The sequence below is a fragment of the Cnephaeus nilssonii genome, assembly GCF_951640355.1.
Source record: "Cnephaeus nilssonii genome assembly, chromosome: 17".
Lineage (NCBI taxonomy): Eukaryota > Metazoa > Chordata > Mammalia > Chiroptera > Vespertilionidae > Cnephaeus > Cnephaeus nilssonii.
Window position 1 is genome coordinate 21,731,476 of NC_137088.1, and position 21,347 is coordinate 21,752,822.

Here is a 21,347-nt window from a genome sequence, read left to right on the forward strand (position 1 = left end):
GGATTCTTTTTACTATTGGGATGCCGTACTGAATTTTTCACTGATGAGAATTATAAGCTACTTGTAGACAGGTGCAAGACTCATTCATTCATCAAAACCCCCTATTAAATGACAACTCCCTCTATTACAAGTAGATATGACTATCTCCTGGCTATCAACTAGGGAGAAGAAAAAGAAAGGAGGAGAGAGGGAGGGAGTAGGGAGGAAGAGGGGCGGAGAGAGAGAGAGAGAGAGAGAGAGAGAGAGAGAGAGAGAGAGAGAGAGAGAGAGAGAGAGAGAGAGAAAGGAAGAGCTAGTTAACATACACTGAGGTCTTTCTAATTTTATAGAAATGTTGCCTTTTTAGGCTGCTCAAAAACCCTGAAGGGATTTTTATGCTTATTTTAGACCTATTTTGATAACTTTCCCAAGGAAGTAATTCATATGATAAGTGATAAACTAGGATGTGTACTTTTGCCTTTTTTCACTCTATCATACTTCTATGTCTCATTCATAACTTTATCTCTCATAGTGCCTTTCATAGGGCTTGTATATAGTAAGTTTTAATAAATAAATATGTGATCTATATATAAAACATTTGCCATTAGCAATTGTAGGCAGAGCCAAATCTAAAACATATTTTTGATGGCTGTATTGTATTTTTCAGTGTCATCTATAGAGATACATTAACTGGACACATTTTAGATCTGGAAGACAACACCTTTGTCTGTTTCTTCCTTTCTTTTTATATGGCTGTGCAGTATAACAATGGCAGATCATAATTTATGTTTCCTGGGAAGTAAATATAATATGTTGAACAGCTTATTCAAACTAGAATATTTCAACCTGATTAATTTATTTGGGGGAATATTAAATTTATGTACCAATTTGTTAAATAATCATATCCTTACACTTGTGAAAAGCAAAAAAAAATTATCACTGATAAGAAAGATTTCTTCATTCTTTCCTCTTTTTCTTTCTGACACAGATGTTAATCTACAACTTGCATTCTTTCTAAAGCATTCATACCAGATTTAACAAGTCAGAATGAGTAACAGAAGAGTACAGGAGTGCAGTGAAAGTGTACAGGTATTTAAAATTCATCAAGAGATTTAAATTTTTTCATAAATCTTTTATTTCTGTTAATATTAGGCAACAAGGATGTTGATATGTAAATATGTTATATATTTCTATTTTATATTATATATTTAAAATTGTCCTATTTGTCCAGTGTCCAAAGAGAAATGGAATATAAAAATATTATTAGTATAAAGAAGCAAGTTAATATACAGTACAGTCTATTAAACACCATTTATTTAACAATCTTTCAGGAGAATTTGGAAACATTTTATTAGCATTTTGTGAATCATATACTCCTTTGTATATTCTTTTTTTCAGTATAGCAAAAGCCTGGTTTTACTCATTATTAATGTGGATTAACTCTTAACCGGTTAAAAATGCGGATTAACTACTAACTGGTTAAAAATTCAGATTAACTGTTAACCAGTTGATAATTCGGATTTTGTAATCAAAGAAAACACGATAATTTCAAGAGAAACATCAAAAGTAATGTGAAAGACACATCAAGCTTTATTCAAAGTAATGTCCATCACTAGCTACACATTCCCCCATCTTTCAGGTAATTTGTGGATACTGTCCCAATAGAACTTTTCTTGTTTTGAGGCAAACCATTCAGAGACCCAATTTTCCACTTCTTCTTATGTTTTGAAGTGCTACTCAGAAACTGTGTGTCCCATCGATTGGAACAAGTGGTAATCTGAAGGAGCAAGGTCTGGTGAATACAGCGGGTGGGTTAATACTTCCCAGGCAAGATCTTTTAACGAGTCTTTAACTGTTTTGAAGTGTGTGATGGTGCATCATCATGAAGCAAAATTACTTGGCCACATCTTCTGGCCCATTCTTGTCGTTTCACAATCAAAGCGTGGTTCAAATTGATTATTTGTTGTTGGTAGTGATCAGTATTAATGGTTTCACCTGGTTTTAGAAGCTCATAATACCACAGCTTCCTGATCCCACCAAACGCAGAGCATTGTCTTTCTGAAGCGATTTGGCCTTGCAGTCGATGTTGATGGTTGACCTGGATCATAATTTTGTGCCTTTGGGATTCTCAAAATAAATCCACTTTTCATCGCCAGTCACAATTCGATGCAAAAAAGACTTTCTTTCTTGCCGTTGAAGCAACATTTTACTGATGACTTTTCGGTTTTCCATTTGTCTTTTGTTCAGTTGATGTGGCACCCATTTTCCTTCCTTTAAAATCTTTCCCATTGCTTGTAAACAGTCGGAAATTGTTTGCTGAGCAACGGTTAATCTTAAGTTGTTTTTGAGTTTGACACACATCTTCATCCAATAATACTTGTAATTGTTGGTCTTCAAACTTTTTTGGTTGACCTGGATATTCTTTGTCTTTCATATTGAAATCATCACTTTTAAAGCATTTAAACCAGCGTTCACAAGTATCTTGAGATGGAGCATGTTCACCATAAGCTTCCCGAAGTATACGATAACTTTCAGCAGCACTTTTCTTCAAAATAAAGTAATGAATTAAAACTTCCCACAAATGCTCTTTTTTTGGCACAAAATTTGACATTTTTAAGTGTAAAAATATCTATGATGTTAACACTTTCAGCAAATTTGACATATGAAGTTTTGAAGCTTGCTGTTAATACAACAAAATAGCATACATATCAAATCACATATACATCAACATATGTGTAACTCCATCTATTGAAAAAAATCCGCATTATTAACTGGTACACCTGATATACTTTCATTATAGTACACTTATCTAGTCAAATTCAACCTTAAAAAGCACTTTAAGAAGCCTGGATAACAACTCAGTGAATGTAGCACTGATTGATATTACACACTAAATTCCCCCCAGAGCTTTATTTCAATTGAGTCATAAACCTCTTAAAGATGTTGACACCCTCACTTCCCAACTTACGAAAAGAAAAAGAAAAAAATACTATTGTACATGAAATTAATAAATGACAAGTATGTACTAAATAGTCACGATTACAGTTCAATCTTTATTCTGAAGTTGATAACAATTGTATTTGAAATATTGATCACTTTGTTTAATATTGAAAACTATGCTTTTACATTCTTGATAGGAAATATTTCTACAGGAGGTTGCTAACTGCATAGGAAATATGTTTAATTAGAATTAATGTTTAATAATTTTTTTCCAGTTAAAATTGTTTATGCTAGCACCAAATTGCATTACTGGTCCAAAAATGCTATTATACCTCCCCAAAATTCTATTTATAAGACAGCACTTAATCTCGTAAGGATATCAATCATTAAATAGTAAAAATTGCTATTACTACAAGTAGGAAATACATTTCTCCCTGTGAGGAGACATAAGGATAAAGGCTTTTGATGAAGAAAGAGACGTTACAAATACAGAGTGTCCCCCCAAAATGTATACACACTTGATAGCTGATAGCTCAATTGATGTTTCTTTTCAGATTTAACCCATTGGAATTAAGAATTATCCAAATTGTGTACACATTATTTTGAGACACCCTATATTAATAACAATTAAAGAGAGCTCAAGTCGGTCATTGTGTCATTTAGGTTGCTGCCTCATGCAACATTTTTACAAAGACTTCCAAAAAGAAGTTGAATTTTCTTATTTTAATTTTAGCGTTTTTCTCTATCTTGATTGGTCTTCTGTTTGTTTTGCCAATGAATAATAAAATACTCAAGAAGTAAGAATAAAGGTCATAAAAGTAAAAGAAATCTTCAAACTCTCCACTAATCTCTAGAGGCAAATATCTGCCCAAGCAAGATAAAGTTATGCTATAGTTTTATAGATGGCTTCCTTATCAAAGGGTTTGTTTAGTGATTCTGTATTGCTGATAAATTTAGACATTTTGTATATCCTTGTTCTTGGTATTTAAATAACTAGAAACAGGTAATGCAAATTTCAAGAGGAGATTCTTCCTCAAGTGGAGAATCTGACCTGCATATCATTAGGCACCTTGGCATCTTTATTAACAAGGACATAAAATCTTGGTTGCCAAATTGCCACAAATGTTTAAAACTTGAACATGTGAAAAACAAACACAGGGGTAAACCAGTCTTCCAGATCATGTACAAGGGAGGTCTTTCCTTACTCACCACTGTGACGTTGAAAGCATACAGGAGATCAAAAGGCAGAGCAGCGATTAAATCAATGATGAACCAAGTTGTGACATAGTGGATGCAAATTGATCTTGCTTCAAAGATAACTTGGCCAGACTTGCTGACATAGGTTGTTCGGAAATTTAAAATAATATCTGCTTGGGAAAAAATGATAGAGAAGAAGAGGAAGGAAGAGAGAGAAAATAAGGAAAGACAAAGGGGAACAGTGGAAGGACAAAAGGGAGACAGGCATGGAGGAAGGGAGGAAGAAAGAAAATTGTATAAAATTAAGTAAAGTTAGACAAATGGTTACCTCTTAGCATATTTCAGATTGATAACATCCAAAATAATCTTGGCAGATGCAGTACAACTTAACAAACATGTATTAAGAAGGGTAAAAATAGTAGTATTTTCTGAGCATTTAATACATTCCAGACATTATGAAGCAAATGCTAAGTTCTGAGTTATGTGTTAGATGAACTGAAGTACTCATTATAGCTAATTTAAACCATTAAACATAAGAGGAATAGTGTTGTATGAGGTTAGAAATTTGTTGATATCATGAGCATGATGATGACAAGGATAAATCATACAATAGTGTGCACTTTATGTATATAATTTTTACTTTTCACTGTTTGTGATAGACAGAATTCCAAGATGACCTTCCAGGATCCTCACCCTCATATTATCTTTTTCCTTGAGTGAGGGTGAAACCTGTGAGCATGAGGAGATATGCAGCCATGATCATGTTGCAGTATATGACTAAAGGGTTGTTATGGTAGCACATGAACTTTTTTTTCTTTCCCTTTAACTTTCTAGACTCTGCATTAGCAAAGCAATTTAACAAGTCAGACCACCAGCTGTAGAAATCAAGCAGAGATTTCAACTTAATGTTTTCCAAAAGAAAGCTCAGGTTAGGCATTTAGGTTTTCATCTTAGGAGTGAGCGATCCAAATGTTGTTTACCAAGCTTTGGTTTCTAAAACAGAAGCTAAGGTAAGTTTAGAAATTCATTATAAAATTGAAGGGATACATTTCTTGCATATTTATTAACTGATCACCAGTTCTACCACACATTTCACAGAAAACCCACTGCCACCATTAACATATTTGAGGCACTCCCTAAGTGGAGGAATGAATGAATTGACTGCCCTTTGGTTGATGGGTGCTGCAAACATTTATAAAGCTATGTGGTTAATCATGTGATTTACTATAAAGTAAAAGGGAAGTGCAGACTTCTAAGTAAATAAAATGTATTCTTGAATGAATCATTACAAAGTTTAGAAAACTTAAAAAAATAATTTGTTATTCATTTGAGTTAATTGGTTGAATGAAGATATGCTAATTTTAGGTTTCAGAAGAAGTCATTAAAAGACTTATACACAAATAGTGATAATCATAAAAGAATAAAAACTATTTTTAAAATCTATTTAAAAAATCTATGGATATAAATCTATTTTTGAAATATGTAAATACTTTAGGTTTTTTTTTGGGGGGGGAACCTAGATATATATTATATTCTAACATTTTCAGGGTTATGGTACTATTGTGTGCAAAGACTATAGGTTATCAAATGATTAGTATTATTTTTGAACACTAATTTCTAAAAAACCTAGTTATGTCACATGATAAGCATAGAAAGTTCTAGTGTATTGTGATTTATAAAACTTTTCACATTTCTTAGTGTGGTTCCCATGCCAACTCTCTCATGTATAATACTATTACTGTCATTTTACCAATGACTCAGGAGATTTAAAGAAATCTTCTTAAATTTATGAAGGAGATTTTACATTTTTAAAGTCATGAGCAACAAAGAGACAGAGCATTTTTAGATACTCGGTCCCATTTTCTTATCATTATCTTAAGTATATTTTAGAGGGAATAACAATAGGTTGGTGTAGGAAAATGCAGTCCTGAATGTAGCTCTTAGATCAAATTCAGCATCAGTACCCCCAGGTTAAAAAAAAAATTTAAATCAGAGTCACAGAATTGAATGTGAGGAAATGAACTGTTTTTGATTCTGGAAATAAGAGAACTAACTTTTTGTCTAGGGATCACTGAGAATTCTCTCTGCTTTCTCTCTACTGAAACGGATGTGGTGTCTAGAAACAGAACTCCATGTTTGTAAATATTCCCTTAAATGGAAGGGCAGAGGTGACTAGTACAAGTTCTTCTTTAAGAGTGAAGGGAGCATAGGATAAAATGATTGTGATGAGAAAGCAAAGAGCTGTCAGATATGATGTCCCACATGTGAGAATCATGGGGGCAAAGTGGAGCCTCGAGAATATTGGGACAGCTGTTCCTCCCCATGGTTGTCTCATTTCCCATGAGATTTTGTATTTTTGGCAAATTAAATCAGGAACTCATTAAAATGTTACAGCAAGAATGTGGTCTCCTGCAGACAATCCACAATTTACCTGAAAGGCAGCAGTATAGTTTTCATTTTGAGGCATATGGAAGATCTAAGTATGATATTTTTCAGCTTTTATGTTGAGAAGTACATAAAAGTGTACTCATATCCAAATTTTTATGTGTGATTTTATTAATTTCACTTATTAATGTGTGCAACTGTCCAGAAGTATATACAGAGTTTGAATCAGAAAGAATATTATCACCCATTCTTTATACGATTTATAGAATTTTAAAAAAATTGATCATAATATACCCCACCCAAATGAAGCAGAATTGAATTATATGATGATTCAGGTGCCACTTAATGGTTTTGAAGGATAATCATTTTGTCTTGTATTTCAGTTTTACAAAAACATAATTAAATTCAAGACAAATAATAGACAAATAGTATGCATGTTCTGTTTTCATATTGTTAAGGACCTCTAAAAATCAGTGCTTCCTCTCTCTCCCACACTAAATGGCTATGTATGTGGACTAAAAATCAGAAAGGTTAAACCCATTTTTTCTAGTTTTATTTCCTTGAGAACTATTTAATTAGGAAGTACAAAAAAAGGTTAAATTCAATATGGCACAAATGAGTAGATCTCTTTTCTTTATTAGCATGCATGCCAGATGGGAAATAATTTTAAAATCATATTGGCTTACTCGTTAAAAAGTAAATTAAAATATACTTGTGTGCATGAGAGCATATGCACCACATACAAATAATTAATATCTTCATTTAGCTATTCCTTTAAAAATTAATCAATGTAGTACAGCGCGGGTGAAGAGATATTTCATTAAACCAGCTGCAGGACTAATGTTCTAAAGATGGCTTTTGAGGTTCTCCTTTCAACACTATATGATGTCTACAAATTTGAGCTACAAGATGTGGGAAGAATGAATAATTGAGAGCTGATTAATGAAGAGGCTTGAGGGACTAATAATTCTAAGAATGACTGTAATCAATTGCCAATATTAGTAGATGAGATTTTCATACCACTCAACCCTTGCTTATCTTGTCAGCATTTTTCCCTTTTGTTTACCTTAAAGTGAAAGATTTAAAGAAAAAGAAAGGGCAGCAGACTCAGTGAGAAATAGCATTTAAGAGCAGCAGACTTAGTGAGAAATTGAACTTAAGAGCAATTGCATTTAGAAGAAAAAGTGAAGCTAAAAGAGGTAAAGAGGTGGATTGAGGGGTGGCTGAAGCTGGTATTGGCTTCTGTTTTGTACCAGTGTGGCCAATGGTACCATGGTGTACTCTTACATCGATTTGACCATAAATATCAGCATCCCATTAACCTACATAGGAGGGAAGAGACCTACAAATCCTCTCTCCTAATGTCTTCAAATGCAGGCACTCCATCAATGTTATCCTTCATAAGGATATGGCCAACCAGTCTTCGAATGCCCCCAGCAGTGGTAAGCTCCCTGCCTTTTGAGAGCCCTTAGTTTGACATGCCCATCACTAAGTTGTTCTGCCTTTCCTCGAGATGCCTTCCTCCCTGTAGCACCCTTTCCTTGGTTCTAGTTTCATCCTGAGCAGCAACACAGAATATATTGTCCTCTCCCACCCCAAAGCCCATTCCATAAATACTCAAGATCGGTCACCAAGTTGACTCAGTACCCCAGGATGAATATCTCCATTTCTTCCAACTGTCTCCAGCTGATAGGGTTTCCTCTTCCCATTCCTGGAGATTTTCTCTAGTTCCACAAGTCTCATGACTTTGGGCTTTCACCTTCTCATTTTCCCCTTTCTATTTTCAGGCCGAGCTTTTATTCATTTTACATAGTGAGCTTCCCTATCAGTTTTTATTTTAAAAAGGAATTTTCAAGTGCTAGCATAATAAAGAAAAAACCCCACACTTACGTAGATGAATACTATCATTTTGGAAGTAAGATATGGAAAGGGTAGCATTATATGCCATCCCCAAATATGCCAGTTTGGCATTAGAATTATTTTGAGCTGAAGGCAATTGAGAAGCAGAAACATGAAAAGCTACCTGCTCTGCCCCTATTTGTTTAAAAGCAGGACATACTTTGTAAAAACACCCTCCTCCTCTCTGTACCAGGAAAGACAAAAGCTAATCCCCAGACATAGCCTGTCCAGGGTGGAAGACATTAGCAAATACGTATACACACTCCCACCAGCAGAGTTTTCAGTTCTTATTACTCCAGTTTCATTGACACTTGATATTATTAGACTTTGCCAATTGGGCGGGCATATAATGCTTCTAGTAATACTTTTAGAATTGGTTTTACTTCTAGTAATACAGCCTTAACAACTTGTTGGGTATCTTTAAAAAGAATCTTGCATTACTATTAGCTGAAGTTATGCACATTTGCTTTGCCATGCTCTTTGATTTTCTGTTTGTGCTGGCTGGAATTAAGAACAAAGTGACCTTAGGAGCCAGCCATTAAAGTTAGTAGAGCCACTGTCAGTCTCAGTCCTTAAATAATTATGTAAGAGAACCACCTTCTCCTATTTCTCCTTACCAGCCCTCAATATATTCCCCAGAACATTAGGTGAGAAATACATTTCTAAGTCTCATAAGCCACTGAATTATTGTTGCAGCTCGTGTTGCAGTAGCTGATCAAACCTAACTAATACACAAAGCAAAGACCACAGATCTCATCCTTTCATTAACTTAGCAATTTAACAGTTCCTAGTCCCATGAAATAGTGCTTTGGTCACTGGTCTTGACAGTCCAATCAAAATGTGACCTGTTATCATAATGGGCAAGTGATGCATCCAGTTCTCCAGGCTCTACTAAGAATGGCAGCACTCCTAAGCTGCAGGTTTGTTGTTTTTTTTGTTTTGTTTTGTTTTTTTGCAATATCTAGCCAAAAATTGGTCAGTCTCATTTCAATATAAACCTTTCCTGCGGCAGCTCCTGGGAGTTTAACCTCCTGGTGTTGCTAAAGCCGAGGCATTAATATGATCCATTGAGGTCACCCCAATATATACTTGCAATTTCAGCAAACAGGACAGCTAGTTAAATTTGGATTTCAAATAAAGAATGAATAATTCTTTGGCAGAAATATGTCCTATAAAAAGAAAAAGTCCTTTTATTGCTATAAGTATCCTCAGGCTAATAAGCCTCTCAGGAGAAAACCAGATGACCTGAAAATTGATCAGCCCTCCTCATCTCACCAACATACGTGCACAAATCTACATAATGTCCTTGCCAGGAACTTGTGTGTGTGTGTGTGTGTGTATGTATGTGCCACCAGATGGATCCTGATGTGGAAGTGAACTATACAGTAGAAACATGTTTCAACCAGAAACAGCATATCTTCATTTGCTTCTCTGCACTACTATCTCTTGCTTTCATTTGAAAAAAGAAAAAAAAAAACACTTCGTTGTCTGCAACAGCAATTAACCTCCTTGCAATTTCTTCCTGTTTTATCAAAGTTATACAACTTACATTCTAGACCTTTACTTCTACCATCAACTCAAGCACAGCAAGGATCATCCCACTCACCTTTTCCCATTTACTCTTATGGTTGTGCATGCTCACGCCCTGCCTTGTATGTACACAGCATCGCTGTGCACCTATGAAATGACCTTTCCATGTCTTCACACCTGTGTTTTGGAAGAGTCTCTGATTGTGGGCATCTCCTCTTTGTTCACAACTGGTTTCCCAAAGAGATGAATTGCTTCTTCTTCAGAAACCTATACATTTGTTTCATTCCAGTGTATTTTGAGTTTTTCTACACTTTTTATTATGCTCTTTGGATTATTCAGTGTAAATTAGACTGTTTGGAATCTCTCCAGAGGAATATCACCAAAATCACTCATTTCCATGGAAACTGTAATAATAATCGTATTATGGGCACAACATTAGCAAGTTTGAAATACATATACATTTTTTTTGGATTTTTTTATTTAAAATTATAATGCTAGTCCAGTTAAATGTAGTGATATAATAAAAGTTATGAGCCAAAATATAACTGAGTTCTAATTTTGGCTCTCCCACAAGTAGCAGTGTCCTTTGGAAAGGTTTTTCTTTTTTTGTAACCTTTTCTAAGTTCCAATTTCTATTTAAGTAAAATAGAGCTAATAAATGATTGCTTCTCATCTATTTACTCAACCAGTATTTATTGATCACCTAGTATGTACATATATTTGCTGGGTTTGGGTTGTACAAAGATTGATCCTCTCTTCCTGCATTCAAAAAATTAGTTTAGTAGGGGATATAGGTAGAAAACTGGAAATTAAAAAATCATGTGATGAGTGCTTTGGGTACACCAAAAAGAATAGCTAATACCTGTGGGACCACATGTAAAACCATCCAGGCCTGCCTTTGAAAATAAGTCTGTTTAACTCAATGAGCTTAACTTTTTGTTTATCTGAATTATGGTAGTGGTAAACATTAGTTGGATCAGAAACTATACTAGTTGAAGGAACTAGAGAAAAATATATTATCCAGTCCATTTCCTCTGGGAGCTTATAGTTCATTTATGGCATATGTGTGTGAGGAGATAAATAAGCATTTATGAAATAGGGTTGAAGAATGTGAGAGGGGAAGTCTAACCCAGATTCATGGTGACAGAAGACTTTGTAGAAGAGGTCAAAGATGATACTTCAAGGATAAGGAGAATTTGATTGGGTAAAGAGATACCTTGCTACTTTTTTTTTTTTTCTGAGAGTAGAACATAAAGAGGATATGAAAATACAAAGGATGCAAGGAATAATACAGTTGAAGAACTGCAAGGGGTCTCATATGGCTGGAGCCACAGAAAGGAGAAGCAAGGGTGATAAGTAAAAAGATAGAGTCCAGATCATAAAGGGTCCTCTATGCCATGGTGGAGAATTGCCATGTGCAATCACTTGGGTGACAGTATTTTGACCTTCAACAAATATTTAATGAATTGAATAACACATAATGAATAACCTCTAGGGACAGGTGGCCATAATATTTTTTTGTTACCTAAATTAAACAACTTTTCAATATATTCAAAATATATTTGGTTTTAAAAATTATCTATTTATTTATCTTTAAATTATTGGGGTAGTGGGGGAGGAGATTATTCCAATGGCAAATGCTAAATGCATGGATTGAACTGAGAAGGATAAACCACATAAATAATGCAATTTTTACTTACAGAATACAGTATTTTTATATGCTGCAAGAAAATATACTTGAAAATGTGGGAAGAGGAGAGAATGACATAGCAGAGTTCATGTTTGCTAAGAGGAAAATGGAAAAAAAAACCCCACCTCATTACTGTGCAATATGTTTCTAAATCAAGAACTCATAATTTTCCTCTGGGTTTCTAAATTTAGTAATATCCCATTCTTAATTTCCTTGTCTTGTACAAAACAAGCACTACTGTTTCATATTTTATGAGTACGTGCTACTTCCTGTAGTCTATTTACAGTAATATGTAAGTCTCAGGGCAGCGAAGACAATTTTCCACCAAATTTGTCATCTCACAAATGTTTCATATTTAAACATAGTGAGTTCAGGTACATTGTGAAATAACTGTTTTGTTTGTCAGGCAAATACAACTCATTTTCTATGTATATCTAATCTTCTAAAGGGGAAAATAGTAGTTAATCACAGTAGTATAATATTGATAACATTATTTTATCTGATATATTCATTCCGTTAAATGAAATGCTTTGTAGCATTAAAGAAATTCAGAAAGCAACATGTACCTAGAACTTCTCACAATAGCCATTACTATAAAAAAAGAATATTAGCAGGAACAAATTGCTTTTCAACCAGAACTTTGACAAATAAATGCTCTAGGGATAATGTGATTAAAAAAATAACATTCTGAAAATGTTATAAGCTGTATCTCTTAATATTTTTGGCCCAGTAATTCCACTCCTTAAATAATTCGAAATGTCAAAGTAGAGTCTTTTGCATTTGATGTTCCCTTTCTCTGGAATGTTCTTCATCAAGACATGTAGTTCATGTAGTTGCTTGTCCTCTTGCTTCCCCTCCATTTTTATCTACATGTCATGTTCACCATTAGCTTCCCATTGCAGCTAATCCTTTTCCCTTCTCTGCTTTACTTCTCCGTGCAACTCACCACTATCTAACACGCTATATATTTTCTTATTTGTTTTGTTTCCTGTTTATCTCCTACTGGGATATAAAACCTTTGAGGGCAAGTGTCTCTATTTGTTTCACTGTTCTATTTCTAACATCTAAGACAGTGCATAGCAAACAATGGGCATTCAATATATATTTGCTCTGTCAGTGAATAAATATATTTTTCACAGAGGTATTCCTCATTATTTTTTAATGTAAGTGGCAAGATAGATCACCTGAAATATGTAACAATTAAGACCTGGTTAACTAAACAGAAAAGCTCCTTTACATGATGGGATGTTATGCAAATATTAAATGTCTATAAATATTTATAAAACACAGAGGCACCTAATTTGCACAGACTGTGATCACAACCAAATGAAGAGAAATAGAGGAAACAATACCAGAAAAATTTCACATGGAGGCAGTAGTTGTGTTGGAATGGATGTTGCTGAAGGCCATTTGTTTCTCTCCACTATTTCTATTTTAAACCTTATGTAATTAGCACGGTATATTCACAGAGGAGAAATTAAACTAATCAAAAGAAAATGCTTGGAGAATGTAATTTGTTGGTTTGGTAGAACATTGCCATTTAGTGATTTTTGTTCATTGCAAAGAATAGTGGAAATATTTCTAAAAATCTACTTGTTTGTCTAATAGGAAATGATGGCCAATAAAGTACTTTTTCTAATCAAACAAACCCACTAGAGGCCTGGTGCATGAAATTCATGCACTGGGGGGGGGGGTCCCCTCAGCCCAGCCTACACCCTCTCCAGTCCAGGAACCTTCAGGGGATGTCCGACTGATGGTTTAGGTCCGATCCCAGATATCAGGCCTAAACTGGCAGTTGGACATCCCTCTCACAATCCAGGACCACTGGCTCCTAACTGCTCACCTGCCTGATTGCCCCTCACTGCCCCCCACCCCACTGGCCTGGTCGCCCCTCTGGCCTGGTCACCCCCAACTGCCCCCCTGCTGGCCTGGTCATCACCAACTGCCCCCCCCCCCCCCCCCCGCGCCAGCCTGGTTGCCCCATGAAGCCTGCTGTTCAGTCATCTGTCCAGTTGTTTCAGTCATGACGGCCCCTGGCTTTTTATATATTAGGATTATTCTAGTGTAAGGAAACTATTAATTGCAAATTTTGAACCAATGAAATGAAAACTCTGCTCTGCAGTTTCACATGGTTAAGAAAAACACAGTGGTCAGATATCCTGGGTATCCATTCAATAGCTCATTTATCATAGCATTTCATCTTCCCAGGAGAAATTCTGAAAAGCCTAAAGAAACAATAATTAAACTGATAGTATATTTGTAAAATAAATGCAATTCCAGTCTTTGCTCAAGGGCTTATGTAGGTACTTTTAAGCCAACTTATATAGGAGCTCTTAATAGCAATAATGAAATAGTACCTTACTTTACAATGCACTGTTTTCCCCCTCAAGGCACTCTGACATACAAAATCTTTTCACTCTTAAGACACTGGGTATGTGCCACTTCTCTGGAAATCTGAAGTGGCAAGGTAATTTTCTGTTTTTTGTCTGTTTGTTCTTGTCCTCAGGCTTAGACTTCTTTAGCAGACAATAGCTGGTAAATAGCCAAGTGGGCAGTGATTCATTTCTAGTGAATGGTTAACGCTCAGTGCAATACATTCCATTTATTTGAGACTCCAGTTGTATTTACTGGGAGTGTGGGCACTGGGAATGTTCTCATACTTGGGTGAAAAATGGCACATGAGACAAAGGTCAAATCTGAAGTATGGCTATGAATTACTCTTAGTGGGAGTGCAGATGTGCAGATATGGGGTGTTACGTGTGGACTTTCATTACTATCCTATGTTTGAACAGCAGAGGAAGAGTAGGAGGGAGACTGTGATTATGAGAGTTAGGGAAAAAAAATGGGTGAGAATGAGAAAGAAAGGGAGGGAGGGAGGGACTCAAACACTAAGAGATAAATGAATGCTAACCAATCAACGCTTCTAAATATGTAGTCCAGGAATACTAGAATGCTCAAACCATGCAGCAGTAAAATTTATTTTAAGTCCCTCATCATCATGAAATTTCAACCCTATTTCTTGTTAGAAGTCTTTCTTTCCAGTATCCAAGTTTTTATATTTAATTTGAGTCATTTATCTAAGGGGGGAAAGGACATGTCTTGGTTTGCACATCTCAGGAAAATGACTAGGAGTTCAGGTTTTCTTGTATAATAAAATGTCTATACTCTTTCACATTCCAGTAAGATTTATATATTTTACCCTAACAGAAAAAGACACTCAAGAATGTTGAAAGGCCCGGCTGTGGTGGCTCAGTGGATTGATGTCGTCCCATGGACCAAGAGGTCCTGGGTTCGATTCCCAGTCAGGGCACATGCCTGGGTTGCGGGCTTGATCCCCAGTCGGGGCGTGCAGGAGGCAGCCAATCGATGAGTCTCTCTCATCATTGATGTTTCTATCTCTCGCCCCCTCTCCCCTTCCTCTCTGAAATCAATAAAAATATTAAAAGAAAAAAAGAATGCTGAAAGAATGAAAGAATTTCTTTTGAACCTTGGATTTCTATTGGAGAGTTTTTAAACTGGAGTTGAATAGTATAAGAACAGTATTTCTCAGTTCTATGTTAAGTGGGAAAAGGCATATTTATACGGGATATGGGGAAAGCTTTATAATACAAACATGTATTTTAAAAAAAAACCTATTAGAAATTGAACACAGATTCAGGAAAATTATGAAGTTGTTGACTAGAGACAAGTCCCAGTTACTCTGAAGCTGGTGATTAAAACTTTAGGTAATGAATTCCTTCTAGACTGTTACTGGAAGCCCAGCTTGTGCCTTTTAGGCCTCATCAGAGCTGGGAAGAAAAAAGGGGAGGAGTTGAAATGCAGATCAGCTTATTTCCTTGTTCCTAGAAGTGGTGATGGAAGACTGGATGGGAGAAGACAATGGAATAATTGCTTAGAATGTTATTTGGGATCATTTAATGCACACCAGATCACAAAGTGCTGCAAATAAAGAACGTAGGACTAGAGTAGATGTAAGATCTACTTTGGGCTTTTCTAAAAGAATGCCGAGGCAAGTCTGTAGAAGTAGCTGTAAAAGCCTTAGATCCTTTAAGTGGTAAATGAGTCTCCAGACACTTGTGTTCCTGAAAGCTGAGGGAATTGGAATGTTCTTGGTTATCAGATGGACTGTCGTGGTATCTCAGGGCTTGTGTTCAAGTTGGATTTTCAGTATGAATTAAAGAGGGCTGATTTTCTGAAAATAGTGGATATTAAAACCGAAGAGATACGGGCTTGGTAACTTTATTGACAATACTCATTGTCACTGATTAAACAGTGAGTGAGATTATTTTTTTAAAATAAAATTACTTTATTAAATCCTCACAAGATTGATACTATTTTGCCCATTTTACAAATAGGTTTAGGGCTGTAGTCCTAGCTTGGTCAGTAGTTAGCTAGATCGTGGATAAATTAATAGCTTTCTGTTTTTCCCCCTTTCCCTCCTAAGTATGAATAGATATACCTGCCATGATTATGTCACAAGGTTACATTAAAAATGAAATGAGAAGAAATAAACTCTGAAATAGCAAAATTTGTTGACATATAAATGGATAAAAAGCATTGGTTAATAAAGTATTGCAGACAAAAGGAGAAAGGAATAAAATAATCAGAAATGACAAAAATTTAGACATATGCTCATAAGATATAATGCATTCAGCCCTAGCTGGTTTTGCTCAGTGGGTAAAGCGTCCACCTGCAGACTGAAGGGTCCCAGGTTCGATTTTGGTCAAGGGCACATGCCCGGATTGTGGGCTTATCCCCAGTAGGGGGTGTGCAGGAGGCAGCCAATCAATGATTCTCTCTCATCATTGATGTTTCTACCTCTTCCTCTCCCTTCCTCTCTGAAATCAATAAAAATGTATTAAGAAAAAAGAAGTACTGCATTTATAAGAATTCTGTTCCTTAGTTGGGGTAAAATCACTTATAAATTGTGACCTAAAAGCACTAAAGAAACACTAAATGATGGTAGTGCTGATTAACGAATTAAAGTCAAACCCACAAGCTTCTGGAATGTTTTCTATTATGATACTCAGAACCAGTGACCTAGAACTACCTAGATCAACAGAGTATAATCTTAAAAATATAATATTGGGAAAAAATTCCTTTGGGATTGTCATAATAGTTGGGGAGCATTGCTGGCGAGTAGTGGGTAAGGATGCTAAATGTTCAGTCCTAGACAGGATGGTCCACACAATGTATAATTGCCCTTTATCTCACATGACTTTCAACTGCCCTTTTGTGACTAAGGTGAATGTAGCAAAGAGGAAGTAGAATTGCACATCTACTTTCCTTTGACCTTTACTTTCTGAGGGGCTCTCAGAGAGACCAAGTCAATCAGAGTTATAGTTTTATGGTGTAGCCTATGAAGCCATGGTGGTAATAACCTCAGATACAAAGAATGTACAGACCACTTCCCAGATAGCCTATCTCAGAGTGGAATGATAAGACAGAAGAAAGAGTATCCTGTTCCTTTGAAAGGACGTATCGTAGAATTTCTGAAATGACTCAGTGCAAGGGGTCAAGATGCTAGAGAATTTTTCTTATTTGTTTTGGTATTTTTAGAATGACATATTAATCAGTAACAGAATATCTAATTAACTGGCTCCAATAATAAGAACATTATTACATCATCTGGCGAGGAGTCCAGAGGTGCAATATCTCAACTTTCTGCTTTGCCATCCACATCTTTTTTCCTGTGCCTCTCCTGATTGATTAAGGATGGCTGCAGGAGTTACACACTTTATATCCTCCCATCATATCAAACCCCAGGGGGAAAAGAAGAAGTAGGAACACAAATATTTTCCCCTCACATGCTTCTCTTTGATCAGGGGAAAAATTATTTCCAAGAAGCCCTCAGAAATGATCTTTTTATATCTTATTGGACAGAATTGGCCACACCTTTACCCCTACTCCTGAAATTGGCTAAAGGGAAGGGAATTACCACTCGCTTAGAATACTCATAATTCAGTCTCTGTGTCTGTCTGGGCATACTACTGCCTGCACAAAACTGGGTTCTTTGGGTTTTTAACAAGGAAATGGGGGAAGTGATTGTTGGATCTATGGGTATACTACAGTTTTAAGTACCAAGATTTCAGAGATTCAAGCTATTAATTTCTGCATTCATGGAAGAAAGAGAAGTTGGCACCTCTTTCTCTCATTTTCTGCCTCATTGCTTTCAATAAAAGAAATTAAGTTGAGTGGAATTTTTCAGAAAATGGAATCATATTGATTATAAACTCTTACGAAACCTTTTCCAACAGCTAGGAGACCTGAATCTGCCATCAGTTAGCTATGGGGCCTTGGGCATATTGCTAGGGCTCAGTTTCCCACCTGTAAAGTAAGAACGATTAGGTTCTATAAATCACTGGTAGTTCACTTCTCATTTTAAGTTTCCCTAAGGCTTTGAATCAACAGCTAAGTTATGTAGAATGGTTTTCAAACTAAAAGTAATTTTATAACTATTTTGTAACTTAAAGCCAAACCCTTGTATCCTGTTGATTCTAAAGAACTAAGATGGCCCTAAGCTGGTTTGGCTGAGTGAATAGCGTGTCCATCTACGGTCTGAAGGGTTCTGGGTTCGATTCCAGTCAAGGGCACATGCCTGGGTTGTGGGCTCGATGTTTCTCTCTCTCCCTCTCCTTTCCTCTCTGAAATCAATAAAAAATATATTTAAAAAAAGAATATAGCTTACAAAAAATTCATTTTAAGGGGAAGAGAATAGAGATTCAAACTCATGATTCATATTTATATTTTGACTAGCATAATTATATTCAGATACCTCTTTATAGTGAATCTATCAGGGAAGAATGTTTTAAACTCAGTTTTCCCAAAAGAGTGTTACCAAGTAGTCTGGGAAGAAGCGAGTTCTGAGGTAAAAAAAGCTATAGAAGGTGCTATATTAATCACAGTTAAACAGATTTCTTGACCACTGGATTTCTCAGAGGATTTATAATGCTATAAAGTTCATTGTGACTCTCCAAAAGAGATATATTACCTCCCAACTTGAACACAAGCCCTGAGATACCATGACAGACAGTCCATCTGACAACCAAGATGGCTACCAAGTGACTAACGGGCAGGTGTGTACACATCCTGGAAATGAAGGACAAAGGGATGATTCACGTCCAGAGTGGCGCAGGATGGTGCAAGATTTCATCATGCTACTCAGAATGGCACTATATTTAAAACGTATAAATTGTTTATTTCTGTAATTTTCCATTTAATATTTTTAGACTGTGGTTGACCACAGATAGCTGAAACCATGGGAAGAGAAACTGCAGATAAGGAGAGACTACTGTATTGTCTTCCTAGAGCAACATCTTGCTCCCTGAAACACAGTTGAAATGGCATAAAGAAAGAACACAGAAGATTTAGAGGCAACTATGGGGGCAAGCCAGACTCTATTGCTTTAACAGAGGAAATCAACCCAAAACAAATAAAATAACATATATTTCTCAAAAGTGTCAATTCTGAGTATAAACATGTCATCATCTGCCAATGAGCAGAAATGGCTTCTAAGCCCTTGGAATTTCAAATATCTAAGAACCAGAAATAGTGGAAAAGCAAGTTCAGGATGTAACCTTGTTTCTATAAGCAAGGTTATATAATAGTAATAATAATTATATAAAATATTTGTTAAGGATATTCTCAAGCTTATACATGTTAAATGACCTCTCAAGTTCTTGAGTACTTTGACCAGGACATTTAGAGTGCTCATTTGTGTATATGTCTTGGGTGGAAAAAGAGATTAAAAGTTAGCAAATAAAAGAGTCTAAAACCACAATGGATTGGTACATGAACACAACCAATATGATTACAATTTCCATTTTAAATTCCTTTACAAACTAGAATGTTGTTATTTGCCATTTAATAGTGATTTAATATCCCTTTACCATTACACCTTTCCAATAATGCATAGGTTAAGTTAAAAAAATTAAAGTTTCCTTGGATCTGTAGCCTTCCCAAGCTACCCAACTAGACAACAGTGCCATCTAGTGGCCTAAACATACCACAGCCAACGTTTTTGGGGGTGGGGCAGGGGTACTAAGATAGCCCTGAGGGGCATGTCCAGCAGATGCAATGCTAATAGTGACACCAAAGCCACACATAGGTCATACAAACTCATCCAGAACAAACACGCTCATTCCGTTGGAAGACCCCCTCTCCCAAAGCTTTACCAGCTCCATGGAGAGTACCACCACTATTGAAACAAGGTTTTGATCTGCCTCATTTCCTTTCCTTTGAACTTTAAAATCCATTTCTCATCTCTTTGTTCACAAACTGTCTGAAAATATTTCCAAACATTCTCTTATATTTACAATAAGGACATTGCCCTCTATCACCATGATGAGGTAGAGAAGTAGTATAAGGTTGCTAATGAAGGCCAAGAACTCCATAGGAATGAATTAAAGGTACAGGGAACTCCACAGGGAGTTAGTCCAAGCCATAGCAGAGATCTAGAATTTGCCTAAGAATGAGCAAGCAAGAGCTAGGCTTTGGTCTAAACAAGACAAAGATTTAAGGCATAGAATGTAGGAAAAGGCTTATAAGAGTGAAGAGATGCAGCTTCACCTGACATTCCCAATATTCTAGACATAAATACTCTTAGCAAACATCCCTGGCGGCCTTTTTTAGTTAAAATCAGATACTCACTGCTCCTCCTGATTTGTGTAATCCTCTGCTTCTGCAACCAGGTCTCTTATTGCGACCACCATCAATGTGCCGAGAGAACATGGAAGGGCATGGAGAACCATGCCCAGGACTGGACCATTATCAGAACACCACTGATGAGTTCTTGCCAAGCCCCACCTCTGACACAGTTAATTAAAATCATGATGGATGGGTGAGTACAAACACAACAGCCATGAAGTCTTTTTTTTTTTTTTAAGCCCATTTTTGACAAAATAAAGATGAAAGCACAAAGCATGGGTTCATATTGGTTTGCAATAAAGGAATAGAGTGAAAGTTGGAAGGAAGAGGTAATTTTCAGACATTCAAATATGTGCATCACCAAAATTTGCATCAGAGGCCGAGCCATGCCCATGCAAATGGTTCTTAGTTCAAATTTGTGTCAGAAAAGTCTGGAACACACTTGCTTCCCCTATGCAAATCTCCTAGGAAAGCAGGCGCTGGTTCTTACCTATAATAAAAAGAATCTCCACTGCAATGTCGCTGACTGTTGTGCTCCGAGTCGTGGACAGGTCGTCGTTGCCAATAAAGCAAACGTTGTAAGGTACGGTCACGGCAACATAAAACGTCGCCAAGAGAATAAGCCAGTCCCAGCCGGCTTTAAAAGTGCTAAAATGCAAAAGTATGAATTTGGACTTCTTTGCATCGGAAACTTTATACTCCGGAAACGCTGGTTTATCTACAAAAACATTCTGTGGATAAAGACAAAAAGAAGAGAAGGGAGATACAACATTAGAAACCAGGATCACACAGCCTTAGACACATGTCTGTGAGGAGGATCATTTACACATACGATGTCAGTCTATCTGACAAGTGGATTTTAAAAGTTGGTGATGCAAAAAGTAGAGAGGTATATACTAAAACTGAGCAGATATCTTTGTTATAGGTAATAGAAATATGCAGAGTTTAGTCATGCATGTTAACTGAGCAATCCAGACTTTGTTCATTAAAAATGAAAAGATCATTACCTAAAATGTCACCTATAACTTCCGCATTTGTAAATATAATCCTATAACATTTTAAACACAAAGATACACTTATA

At 36.1% G+C, this 21,347-nt stretch overlaps 1 protein-coding gene across 1 annotated transcript in view; it reads right to left on the bottom strand.

Moving 5' to 3' along the window:
- Positions 1-21,347, bottom strand: part of KCNH8 (potassium voltage-gated channel subfamily H member 8) — a gene marked incomplete at both ends in the record, with an annotated part of 278,772 nt that overhangs the window by 93,572 nt on the left and 163,853 nt on the right. Inside the window, 2 exons of the mRNA XM_079794504.1 lie at positions 4,129-4,286; positions 20,757-20,997. Of these exons, the coding sequence (XP_079650630.1) occupies positions 4,129-4,286; positions 20,757-20,997 (399 nt within the window). The remainder of the gene's footprint in view (positions 1-4,128; positions 4,287-20,756; positions 20,998-21,347) is intronic.